The following is a 13,571-nucleotide window of genomic DNA, read 5'->3' as shown; positions in this document are numbered from 1 at the left end:
ACTACTCTTGGGAGCAATTGGACACCGTTAAATTAAACCTTGTCAGTTAGTGGCACATGGCAAGTGAATGATGACAAACTTCTTTTCTTCCTGTTTGAAATATAATAGGCATTGACTAAGCGTTGTCTTTTATATGTCACGTGACAAATATTTGACATTTGTTTTCCAATCTTTACAAACAAGGATATATTGAGCAGTGGAACACACACACTCTTCCTCGACCTCTTAGGATGAGGTCACACACATTAGCAATATGTTACAGATGCAACTATGCCAAAATCGGTATACTTGCAAAAAGATTTGCATAGTTGGATACAAGACAAAGACAAAGTAACTGATTCATATAATGTGACCCACTCACCATCAATTAGGCACAATTATTTCGAAAAATAAATGATAACTATGCATCAAGTGACCACTGGCTTATGTAGGGCATTGTGACTTTTCATCTTTGTTTTTGTTTTCACGAGGTTGCTCACCATAGAGAATGGAGAGCCATGTATGCAAGCATGCTCAAGCCACAAGACCTGGCCGACAAGCTTAGAGCTCAAGCCTCACATATTGGTGCCACACGTCCGCCTCTTCTTTCAATGCACGTATCCAAGAGTTCACGAGAGTCCCTGACCAGCAGGCTTTTGAAGCCGTGCAGTCAGCAGCCTCTCTCGCTCATCACCCTATATTATGCTGCCGCTGCAGGAGTCGAAACCCCGCAGCAGACCCTGCAAATGGCTTCTTCCCAGCGTCCTCCGCTTCCTCTGCTATATCTCCCTACTCTTCTTCTTCTTGTGCTGCTCGTCATCACCCTCCACTTTCCTTGCAGGGTGCAGGCCCGCAGCAGCATCAAAGTGCGAGGCACTGCCTTGTGCGATTCCTGCCAACAAAACCGCCCCTCCTTCTATTCCCTGCCCATCTACGGTGAGTCTCTCTCTCTCTCTCTCTCTCTCTCTCTCACGCACACACACACACACACAGACAAGAGAAGATTTAGAAATTTTCTCATGTAGGAAAATAGTGTCTTTTCCATTGTTTTTCATACAATGAATAACATTATAAGCTTCTGCTCGAGAGGCACCGCATACCTAGCTAGGTAAGATTGGGAGCAGGGGACCCCCGGCCCTGCGTGGGGGGCGTTCCGCTGCCCCCAATCGTACCTAGCTAGGTATGCGGTACCTCCCTCACAGAAGCTCATGATGTTGAGGTAAGTCACAATGTGCAATATTATTGTGAGAATTTGTCCAAAACTTCTTGTGACACAAAATGGCGACCAAACATAACTGGAAGTAAACACACGATCTCTACTCATTAACACGCGTGCGCACACACACACACACACACACACACACACACACACACATATATATATATATATAAATATATATATATATATATATATATAGAGAGAGAGAGAGAGAGAGAGAGAGAGAGAGAGAGAGATTTCATTATCGTCTTCAGAGGTCAAATATGACCTATGGGATCAAGAAAACATACATGCCCGGACCTCTTACGAGAGAGACAGAGAAAGAGCAAGCTTTTGCTCAAAAAATTTATTTTACAAAGACAACGTGTGCGAAGCTAATAGTTTTGCTCAATTTTCTTGGTAGGTGCATCCATCACATTGACATGCAAGCGACCAAAGAAGCACACCAAGAGCCCAAACAACCACACCAAGAGCACCCTCTTTGTTACAAAGACAACTACTGACCAACATGGAGCCTTTGCCTTTGACCTCCCCTTTTCCAAGCCCCAGAATTTGAGAGGGTGCAAGGTGGAGCTTAAAAGTAGCCCATTCAAAGGATGTAGCCAACAAACACTCTACTCGTCAAGAGTATTGTCGCCGATTCTAACAATCTATCCGAAAGAAAAGAATCCATCGACTTACTCCTCCGGTTGGCTAAGCTTGCAACCCAATTTTCTTCCAAGCTTTTGCAATACAAGCACAAGCTTTCCATCAAAGAAGATCCATTCCAAGGATGATTCTTTTGTCCAAGAGCTTACTCCATTTCAAAGTTTCTCCTTCCCATTTCCATCTTCTAACACTCCTCTTGCAAGTGAATCTTCAAGCTTTCCCAATGGTTTGGACCTTCCTTCACTCCCACCCATCCCATTAACTCCAAAAACACCGGAAAATCCTCTAACTCCTTCTGCACCCCTTACCGACCTACCTCCACTGGTTCCTGAACTTCCCCTTCCACCAATTCCATTGACTCCCACAACTCCCAACAACAATCTTCCAACAGTTCCATTGCCCCCATTAGCTCCAATTCTAACCCCTTGATCCTCCTAACCTTAAGACTCCCCTAATTGTTCCTCCACTAATATTGCCCCCTTGCCTTAGAAATCAGCCTTTTTGTACTTCCACATTCTCTTGGAAATCCCTCTTGCTGTTCCTCACATTATGCACAAGAAAATAAGTTCCATTTAATTCTTTGTAAGAACCCCTACTATTCAAGCGAGAGTCAATACTCATAACAAAAAAATATTATTATTCTATGGTTGTCTTTAATACGCAAAACATGTTTATTAATATGCACAAGAAGATTTAGAAATTTTCTCATGTAGGAAAACGGAGTCTTTCTCAGTGTTTTTCATACGATGCATAACATCATGAGCTTCTGCTCGAGAGGCACCGCATACCTAGCTAGGTACGACTGGGGGCACGGGACCACCGGCCTCCCCACCGGGCCGGCAGTCCCCTGCCCCCAATCGTACCTAGCTAGGTATGCACCACCTCTCGAACAGAAGCTCATGACGTTGAGGTAAGTCACATTGTGGGAAATATTGTCAGAATTTGTCCAAAACTTCTTGTGGTAATGTTTGCCTGCTGCAAAGCAAAGCTTTGCCTGTCTACATGGCTTCTAGCACCCTGAAGAGCCTCCAACTCCTTGAGCCTTGAAGCAATATCCACACATGCCCAATTGATTGTTGCATCATAATTACACGCGGCCTCCAATTGATCGTGGCACTGCATGGTCAAATGCCATTCTTCGACCAAGCTCCAATATCGAATCGTCTCTCTGATATGCTGATCTGTTTTGCACGCAGAAAAAGAAAGGGGGTTAATTTTCAACACCCTGCGTGGGGGGAAGTCCCTGCCCGTGAGCGCGCCCAGAGGGGACAGGGCAGTACCAACTGGACTCCGACTCCTCGAGCATGGCCTAGAGGATCGGACCAGGGAGGGTGGCTAGCACGGGACACAGGGATTCAACCCGCGCGCCCTCCATTCGAGCCGAGCGTTTTACCGTTCTTATACCGCCGACCAATGGTGTCAGAGGCCCGCTTTTTGCGCCCCTCATCGTCACCTTTGTAAGGCCAGGTGGCGACGTAGGTTTAAGTCGCAGGCACTTCGCCACCTGTCTTAATGCCACTTCTTTCCTTCATTCTTCATTGCATATAAGTGGAGCTACTTGGGTTGAGTTCACACCAACAAACACTCGAGAGTGCCACGCCATGCGCCACCACATTGTGATCCCTCCCATCTATTTCCCACGCACACTTGCATCAGTTGTATCGTCACCATTCCTCCTCTAGCCTGCACACCCACACTTCATCATGTGAACCACCTCGAATGCTTTAGGGCTTGTCAGATATTGAAGGATTGATCGACACTAGAGAGTGGAGAAGTATTTAGGAGCTCGATCTCTCCTAGTAATGTGTGGATGTGATCCCCTTTGTCCGTGATAGTCTCAACATACATTTAAGTAAGGGAAAAATATATTGCAACATATTGACACTCTATTCGGTTTTAGAAATCAAACCCCAAGTGTCACCAATAGAACCTGGGCCAAGAGATTGCTTGCCACTTAGTTTTAGACTAGTAACATGTCCCAGCTGTGTTTGACCACCTACTACGAAGCATAATAGACAATTAGTGCCTACAATAAACGCCATATCCATACCACTCAGGCAAATTCGAAAAATGGTGATAGGAAGAAAGGGCCTTCCTTTCATTAGGACCACTCTAGAACATGCAAATTTGTTTCCCGCGAAGGAATTTTATGCAACTAGTCACCCTCATTTGAGAACCCACTTTCTCTATCATACCATAATTAAGTCCTCGTCGTTAACCGCATCAATTGAGAAGCATAATTTTGACATATGTTTTTTTCACTTTCACCCATGATCAATTGGCATTGGTAGCTCCCTTATTTCAAGGATATTCCTACTACATGGGAAATGCGTTCAAAGTTTTTCAGTTCCTCTTGTATCTAGGCTTTCTGAAGAATTGCTTTTTGCAGTCACTCATATAAAAGAGTTTCCTCATACACCCTTGGCCAAAGAGACTTGTTTGGCATCATCTCGAGTGAGATTTTGGAGTTTGCTTTGTGTATATAAAAGACCTAGCCAAGTGAAAGAACATCTTTCAAAGGCTTGACAAATGGCTAGCTAATAATGAACAGTGTTGTAAAAAATGCTTCACCAAAAAAAAAAACAGAAATTATCTATATCACAAAATATTTACTGAAAAAATCTCCTCTTTCAAGCAGATCCTAGGCCCACATCCAGAAGCTTACCAACACCATCACATACTTGAAAGAAACACCCCTTGGTGCAAGGGAACGCAAATGCACGTATTTATCCATTGAAACTCTTGCACATTCGGGAGGAGCACGCAAACGACGAGTTACAGCCACAAGGTGATTTGGTCTTTACTTGCATGATGTATTCTTACTTCACACTATTTTCTAACATTTATGTTTATTTGTTGCTAGAAACTTCATCTAGGAGGCATGCGGTGGAACAAGCCAAGATGATCGAGTGAACCTTCTCACTAGTTGTCTCAATACCCAGGATGTGATTTCTATCTTACAATCACCTGGAGGTAAGCACATTAAGGATGCAGTCACCAAGGACCTTATGCGTAAATTAAGAAATGTGGTTAGTGATGATGACATTCAACAAGCTTGTGATGAGGCTTGAATCAGCACCAAAGCCTATCAGGCTATTTTCCAACTCCTAAAGGATGCCCTCAAAGAACATGGCATTGTGGGAAACCTATTTCTCGTTCCTCACAAGGTCAAGCTCTCAAAGAAGGCCACAAACGAAGATGTGTTCTCCCGCATTGGGACATACCTACACATTAAGGACACAATGCCAACTTCCCTTTATGCTTCGTGCGCAACAAAGACAAGGAGAGAAGGTAAGAAACAATCCATAAGACCTTCGGAGAAGGGCTTTCCTTACACAATGTGGAACAATATTTTCGTGGATCTTAGAAGGCTTCAAGAAGCCATGCTCAGATTTTACGAGTTACCTGAAGAAGGTGACACACTTTACTTTTTTCTTTGGTATTATTCTTATCATAGACTCTGAAGTTTAAGGTCTTAGCACTATTTATTTTGTAGTGCTTGGCACAAAAGTCGCTTTTGTGCTGAAACTCCATGAGTGTCAAATAGTGAAAGGCCGAAGGTTAGAGAGGCTAAGTGTCACTCTAATGAACGAGGCCCTTCTGAAAACCAAGCGAAGGGATTCAGTCGAACCATCTCCCACCCCATCTTTTAGCGTGCAATCAGAGAAAGACATTTGGTGGTTGGGTGCTATTGAGGTGCCCAAAGAGACCAATGGAGTACTTTCATGGATTTTTGAGAGAACTCCATGGATCACAGAAGTAATACACTTCCAAATTGCAGGTCAGAAGTTGGAGATTGAGGGTTTTGGTAGTTATGATGTGGAGTGGCACTTAGGTGGGGATTTGAAGACCATAAAGTGTTTGCTTGGCTGCAAATAAGGGGCTTGTTCTCTCATGCCTTGTCCATTTTGCACTCGAGGGTACAAACCTAATGGACAAAAATCACATAAGAGCACTTCAAAGGCCTGTTCCATGCTTCCATGGCAAGGGCATGGAGAACAAGGGTTAGATTTTCGTGATGCCAGAGATGAAGGTAGAGAATGGGAAGCGTCTATTCTGAGATGTCCCATGCTCAATGCCTCAGACCATGATCAAAAGGACCATGCTTGGAATCCAATCTTTTGATTTCCTCTATCGAATGTACATTTTTGTACATTACACGCATTCATGCGTATTTTTTATAGGCTATTGAAGCTCCACATTGACTATGCTTTCACAATGAAACCGTTGGAAAAGTCCCAGGAAGCGATTGAAAGAGTGGAGGTACTCTTGAATTCCATTGGCTGTCACGGTGGAAATGTGTCTATCGTTGCTGCAAAGAACATAGGGGAGGCCCATGAAATTGCTCAACAAGTGTCAATGAGTGGACAAAAAGCTAGACACTTTTTGAATAAAGTTTCCCACGGAAAGCCAAGTCAATATGATGCTCAAAACAGCTCCAACCAGCAGGCAGGTAACCTTTGGGAGCTTTGGAAGGAGTTATGCAAAGCTACTACCGACAATGATTCAAATGGCGAGCTTGCAAACAAGCGCAAGCAAGTTTGGGCACATTTTGATAAAATGGTCAAGCTTATGGGCCTTAACAGCACAACAGAAGAACAACGCCAATCATTTCAAGAAGCCTTGGCGGATTTTACCAAGGTCTTCACCCTTTCTTGAGGTGAAAATAACATAACACATTACATGGTAAGTCATTTTACATGGTGTATTCATTACAAGGATTGTTTTTATTTAATAATGTGGATCGCTTACTCATGTGAACAACATATCTTGTTTGCGCATGGTGCATTTTTTATGCACAAGTATGGATCGCTTGAAATTTTTAGCACTCAAGGCATGGAGGAGTCCCATTATCGAGCAAGGGGAGTGTACTTCAAAAATACTCGACATGGTGGTGGAATGGTGCAATCCAATTATTTGGAGGAGATGTTCAATTGGTTTTTTCGCACAACATTTGCTCGTAAGCTCACAATGGAGCGTGCACGACAATCCAAGATTGCTATTGAAGTGCGGAAATGGAGTCGTCAAGAGCATAGCAACAAGTGGCAAATGTCGCAAGGTCCCACCAAGCATGCTGCATGGCGGCGATGCAGAGTGCGACAAGGATCAAAGTGGATACTGCGCAAGTCACTAAACGTGAACGCAGGGTCCAACTCTTAGCGACATGTTTATTTAAAAAATAATACTTTTTATTTTAATAAATTTTTACTATGAACAGGGCCCTTATAAATATTGCATGCTCCCATAAACCACTCATTTCTTAAGAACAGGTGAGCTCCTACCAACAAAATGGGGCGCACCAAACAAACCATGAAAGAGCATCCGCCTGCCAACAAAAACACCCTCCAACGATGTGAGAAGCCGTCATGGCTTAAAGGCACAAGAAAACGTCCACAAACGCCTGGCCGTTCTAAGAACTCATCTGGTAGTGGGCATGGTGGTAGGGCACGAGAGTCATCGAGGACTGTTGAATCTCCACCTCCTCAAGATATAACACCTAGAAGGAGAATGAAGCAACATGCCCAGCGCTGGAGAGAAGAAGAGAGCCAGCAAACAACAGAGTCTGATAGGGAGCAACCCTCGCTCCACTAATCACAAGCAGGACCATCCAGGACTCGGGTGGTCCATACAGACACTGAATCAGAGAGTGAGCTACCATGGCTGCGAGATAAAATACCGCACACACACCGGGTGGCCATTGGGGGGAATACATTGACTCAAGGCCAGGGAGCTCTCCCCACACCACAAGATCGGCAGCCAAGGGAAGAGGAAGAATCAGAAGAGGCTGTAGAACCAGCCCCTAAGCATGTAAACAGGCGCAAGTCTAAGTTTTTCAAGAAGCCTAAACGCCGCCCGCCAGCAAATGTGCAAGTGCCCCCAAGACAACCGCAACGGCGCTGAAAAATAGCAAGGGCATTTGTAGAAATCCGCCACTACCAGAAGACGATGGAGCTTTTGATTCAACGCACCCCCTTTGGTCGCACTGTGAAGGAGGTGCTTCAAAGCTATGGAAATCAGTATAGAATGCAAGCAATAGCCCTAGAGGCTATTCAAGAAGTTGCAGAGGCCCACATCATTTCGGTGTTGGAAGATACCAACCTATGCGCCATACATGCAAAGCGAGTGACAATACAGCCCAAAAGATATGCAGCTTGCACGTCGATTGCGACCAGACTTTGAGCATTAGCCGAAGTTACCCTTCTTTTTGTATTGCACACCCTTATCTTTGTAATGATTTGACTTTCCAATGACAATATGATCAACAGTTGTGTCTACTGTGTCTATTATCTTTGTAATGTATGTAATTTCAATCAATTTCAGTAAATTTGTGCTTTTTAAGTACCCTTGGGGGTAGATAAGCCTATAAGGGGCAAAAAAAATCCTGGCCACAAGGGCACGCAAATGGCCCATCCATCAGTTTTGGATGGGCCATTTGCGTGCCCTTGTGGCCAGGCTTTTTTTTGCCCCTTATAGGCTTATCTACCCCCAAGGGTACTTAAAAAGCACAAATTTACTAAAACCTATTGGTTTTGCAACATTATTTTACATGGATCCTTGTGGACACCCTTTTTTGGCCATTTCAAGCTTTGAATTCCCTATAGGATATAAAAAAAAAAACATATTGTGAAACCAATTTTCTATGCAACATTAATTTGGATTTTTCAAATGTCCAATGTAATCGGACTTTTTGGTGCAGGGGTGTACTAGGTAGAGCTAAAGCAGGTGATAGTGTGCTGGAAACTTCATTTCATAATTGATTTCACCTTTTCTAGTGTCCTTGAGTGTGAACATATGCTGGAATTGCCGTAAAAGGGTGCATCTTAATTAATGATGCAAAACCAATTCATTTCAATAAATTTGTGCTTTGTAAGTATCCTAGGGGGTAGATAAGCCTACCAGGGGAAAAGTAAATCTTGGCCACAAGGGCGCGCAAATGGCCCATCCAAAACTGATGGATGGGCCATTTGCGCACCCTTGTGGCCAGGCTTTTTTTGGCCCTTGGTAGGCTTATCTACCCCCTAGGGAACATAAAATACCTTAATTTACTGAAATTGACTGAAATTACATACAGAACTTGAAATTACAAATTCACCAATCAAAACAATTTTCATATCACCAATTGAAACAATTTTCAAGATTCACAAATCACATTCAAAAGAATTTGCAAGATAGAGAGACAATTTCAAATATTTTTTATTACTTCCAAAACAGTGATTTTACATCATGTATCTGAGGAGTTCATAATTTTTTTGACCATTTCTTGGCGCCTATTTTGCGTGTAAGGCAACTCCCCAGTCAAGAGGGACTACGCTATGGCCTTTGGGTCAGTTGAGCCAATGGAAGCATGTATCCCTATCTAGGCAAGCACTTTACCACGAAAGCCAGTGCCAAACGCTGTGCATACAAGGGATCTACGCACTAGGAACACTTGATGCGTAGTTTGAGCAATGGTGCTCAAACACAAAAACTTACTCAAAGCTTTTAACGACCACGTCATAAAATCGTCTTGGGGAGTAAATTCATTATGGATAATGGCCACATCGCCAGGGGGGAGTTGTCCTAGGTAATGCGCAAGGGAAGCTTGAGGTCCAAAGCCCGTCCGCTTGCCACCCGTCCTTGCAGCAAAATCATCAACCTCCACGACATCCTTTCATAAACCGATGAAGGTTGAGAAAAAACACAATGAAGGATAAAATAGTAACATGAAAATTAGGATACAGTTTACCTCCTGCTCCTTGTCGTCCTCCTCCCTGTTTCCCTTTGCATCCAAGTCAATGCGGGCCTATGCACCACAGATATGAGCTTTGGATCACCAAATGGGAGGTTGCATAATGGCATAGACATCCTAGCAGCCTCAACCTTGGCTTGCGTGGCTTGGAATTCTTCATCATCCACGTGAAACTGCTCTGCTCCCAGGACCTCCGCACATACAACTGCAATAGTGTCAGCAACAGAGTCCCCTTCTGGCAAGAGCTTTCTTTTTAGGGCATCTGGCATATTGTCTAAGGGACATTTGGTGCTGTTTCATAGCACGCTCAAGCATTCATCCATGCACAGGCCAAATGCTTTCTCCAAATCATGCAGGAACACATACTCCTCCCCATCCACTAACACTGAGGAGAAGCGGTTGATTTCTACCTCTGAGATAGCCACATCTGTCAGTGGTAGTGGCATTGGAGTGTCACTAGGGCCAGCCGCAACTATGGATTTCTCAGACACTTCCTCAAGACCCCTAGGGTACTCGAGCCGGTGTGCCTTTCCTTCCGCTGCAGGGTTCATTGGGATAACCTGTTGCTCCTTGGTGTCCTTGATAAAGGACCCAACCTGAAGGTGTGGTAAGCGGAGCTCCTCCAAATCAGGCTCCTCGCTCACCAAGAAGATAAATTTTGCGAGCCAAGAAAGTTACTCCACCCCCAACTTGCGCTTCTTGAGTGCTGACACCCCTGGGCGATCACCTTTGTGTATATAGCGCAAAAGATCGCAAGGCACCCAGATCCCTACATGTGGGGGGATAGATACAGAATATTTTATGATGTGCTCCTCTATGAACGCAAAAATCTCGGCAAATGCATCCATGTGAAGGGCAATTGTGGCATCAAGGTCAGGAGAGGAGTAAAAAAGGTGTGGAGGTCCAACTTCCCTTTGTATTTGGTGTCCTCGAGGAAGAGGATGAAGCGTGACAAAGAGGTGGATGTGGCTGCAGATGCAGAGGCTGTGGAAGCATCCATCTCTAGCCTGGGGTGTAGATAGAGAGTGGAGGAGCTCAAGAGTTGCAAAAGTGAAAATAGTGAATGAGTTAGGTGGCCCCCCTTTTATAATGGACCCTTCTTTTAAGACATTAAAAAAAAGGCACTTTCACCAAAAAATGATTTCTCATTCCAATGCAAAAAATTATATTCAAAGGCATGATTTGTTTGTTGATTATAGCGGGGATCAGTTTGAAAATTGCAAGAGTTACAAAGTTATAAGATTGATAGCATAGTTCCATCCATCCCCCAGTCCTCCTCGACCTTCAATTTGTCTTCCATTCTCTTCCCAATCTGCGGACATTCATTACAATAAGCATCCAATGATCGACAAACCATGATGTATTGAAAATGTGGTGGAAGGATTCTCACCTTGTGAACTTGTAAACGAAATTGTGCTTGTTGAAGGGCCTCAAAACCCATAATAACCAAATGTTCTCGAACATTACTGAGAGTCCAATGCTTGTTCACTTGGACTGCCTCCAAAGCATCGTTGGGCATCTTCACTGCAATGTCAAAGCTTGCAATAGCACCGTCTACACTCTGTAAGGGAGTCCACACTCCAAGCTTGCATATCCAACGATGATAGTGAAATCGTATGTACAAGGAGGTACGGGATTTCAAATAGCGCATTCCAATACTTGAAGCTCCAACCTTACAACGGTACCGGTCCCCGTTGTGCATGCCCTCCACAAAACCCAAATCCTCTTCTAAAAGCCTTCCTAATTCCTCGTAATGCGCATCTTTACATTCAAGCATTGTGGTAGTCTCCACAAATCCAAACTCTGTAAAAATGTGCACAAAACAATGAATAGGAAAACACCAACTCAAGCCCACAGAACTAGAAGCTTTAGAGTATTTCAAAGAGTTTTGTGCTACCAACCACAAATCTGGCACCGGCCACTCCATACTTAATAAGGAAGTTACTTTGATGGGTTCAAGCGTTCCAAACGCTTGTGTAGAAGTAGGGACAATATAGGAGTGAGAATAGAAGAAAATCCTTCTTTGAACCAGTTTGGTTGGGCAAAGATGTGGGAACATTATTACTCCAATATCCGCATGTATAGCATTGAATGTGCCGGAGAGACTATGTAGTGGATGCTCCTCCACCAACGTGGATAGAAATATGACTATAAATGCATGACAAATCTTAAGTATGAATCCATAATAACATTACACTGTGATTTCACACCTAGCTTTGTATTCTCAAAACATGTACTTACAATGTGTTGGAAATCGATGGGTGGTTGTTGCAAATGCATGGTTGACATTGAGAAAACATATTGCACAATGGCCCTACGGTCCCCTTGTCTTTGCGGTTCTTGAAGCCAAGGAGCTTTCCTTTCCAATGAAGATCCAACTTTGCACCATTCCGCACACGATGAGGTCCAATAGCAGATGGTTGCATGTATACCCAAGCACCTTTGGTGAACTCTTGTGGCACCCACTCATCATCTACACCTCTAGTGTTCTAGCATGCAAGTTCTGGCATGCAACCATGCAAGTAGAGTTGGACATGGTTGAGCAAAGAAAACTAGGAGGAGGAGAAGGACCTTGCTTGTTGCTACAATGTAGGTGGGATAAAGTGATATGAGAAGGTGGTTAACCCTTGTGGCAATGGGAGGAGAAGGTGGATAACCCTTGCTTGGTGTGGCAATGGGAGGAGAAGGTGGATAACCTTTGCTTGGTGTGGCAATGGAAGGTGGTAGGGGAGGAGAGAGGAGCTTCCTTACTGCAGCAATGGAGATGCTGTAGAGAGAGAGAGTGTTGGAGTAGAGGATGAGTGTGATGGTTGCAACCAAGGAGGGGTTGGAAAAGGGGTTCTAGAGAGAGAAAATCACTTTTTGCCTAAGAACTACTTTTGGGGGAGCTCTGGATAGCAAAAAAAGTTTTTTCAAAAGTTTTTAAAAAAATTTGAATTTTAGGGTTTTTGGGTGCACGTTTTGACTTTTTGAGGTCAAAAAATGCTTTTTTGACCATAAAATAGTTTTAGAGGGGTTTTAAGAAGATGAAATTTGAGTTTTGAAAATTTTGACAATTTTCAACTTTTTGGGATTTTTTCAAAACCAGATCAAAAGGGAGGGAAGTTGGACGTTCCATATGGCCCACACCCCCCCGACCCCACCTTCTCACTAGGTAAGAGCCCATTTAAGAAGTGTAAGACTACTTTGTCCCTCTACATTTTTGAGGGCATAGAGTGTGTCCACCACCCTCTTCTCATTGGCTGGGCCTCTAATTAACCTTAATCCCAAAGGGCCCCTAGAGGGTTCATATTTTTCCTAATTAGGAGTTTCACACGTTCGAAAAGATGAGGTAAGAACGATGGGACTTAGCTAGACCACCATAAAAGAACCCTCGGTGTACGATTGATTTAGTACACTAAAAGTGCGGATTTTTATTCATATAAGCTCACCCCTAGCTTCGCCAACAATGGCACCGTCATTGATGTGGAAATTTGAGTCATTGTTTACCCAGTTTTGACCATTTGTTTAGCCAAACAATTATCATTTTTGACACAAAGATACTCGTTATTAACCTTAAAAGTGCCCAATAAGTGGGCAAAATACCTAAATTAGTGAACTTTTGTTTCCAAATCCCCTTTTTCATTTTAAACTTCATTTTGTTTCTTTTTAAGACGCCTGGATATGTTTTCCACAATCACATGTTCTACCTGCTATTTTTGGATATTGTTTCGCGCGAATCAACCTTTTTAGATGAGACAAGCGATTGACCTCGTTGCATTAGGTCCATCAACATTTCCAAAGCATAATACAAATCATTTACATTAGAAACCACTTATGGCACTACATTCAAGGCCAACCCTCCCCGTTAACACTAGGTTGGTAACCTAATAGGACATAAAAGTGTCCTTTCAGGGTTTTGAAAAAAACCTCCAAAACCATAGTAGATCCACTCATTTTGTAAAATCCTTTCATGAGGTTATAGTTCAAGGCCTACTAAACATGGAAAAAATAAGA

At 43.4% G+C, this 13,571-nt stretch overlaps 1 protein-coding gene across 1 annotated transcript; it reads left to right on the top strand.

Annotated features, from left to right (window-relative positions):
- The first annotated feature begins 497 nt into the window (after window positions 1–497).
- On the top strand, window positions 498–2,488 carry LOC147452803 (uncharacterized). Its single transcript, XM_086518375.1, has 2 exons — window positions 498–915; window positions 1,602–2,488. Exons 1-2 carry the CDS (start codon window positions 498–500, stop codon window positions 2,273–2,275), a joined length of 1,092 nt encoding a protein of 363 aa, XP_086374501.1. The 3' UTR covers window positions 2,276–2,488.
- Window positions 2,489–13,571: the final 11,083 nt, after the last annotated feature.

The sequence above is a fragment of the Adiantum capillus-veneris genome, chromosome 8, assembly GCF_014529385.1.
Source record: "Adiantum capillus-veneris isolate H3 chromosome 8, ASM1452938v2, whole genome shotgun sequence".
NCBI lineage: Eukaryota > Viridiplantae > Streptophyta > Polypodiopsida > Polypodiales > Pteridaceae > Adiantum > Adiantum capillus-veneris.
This window is presented reverse-complemented; position numbering and strand designations above follow the sequence as displayed.

Excerpts from the sequence above, each read along its gene's own strand:
- LOC147452803 (XM_086518375.1), top strand. The coding sequence starts at position 498 with ATGTATGCAAGCATGCTCAAGCCACAAGACCTGGCCGACAAGCTTAGA. Across the intron at positions 916-1,601 it reads CTATTCCCTGCCCATCTACG|GTGCATCCATCACATTGACA; the intron begins GTGAGTCTCTCT and ends TTTTCTTGGTAG.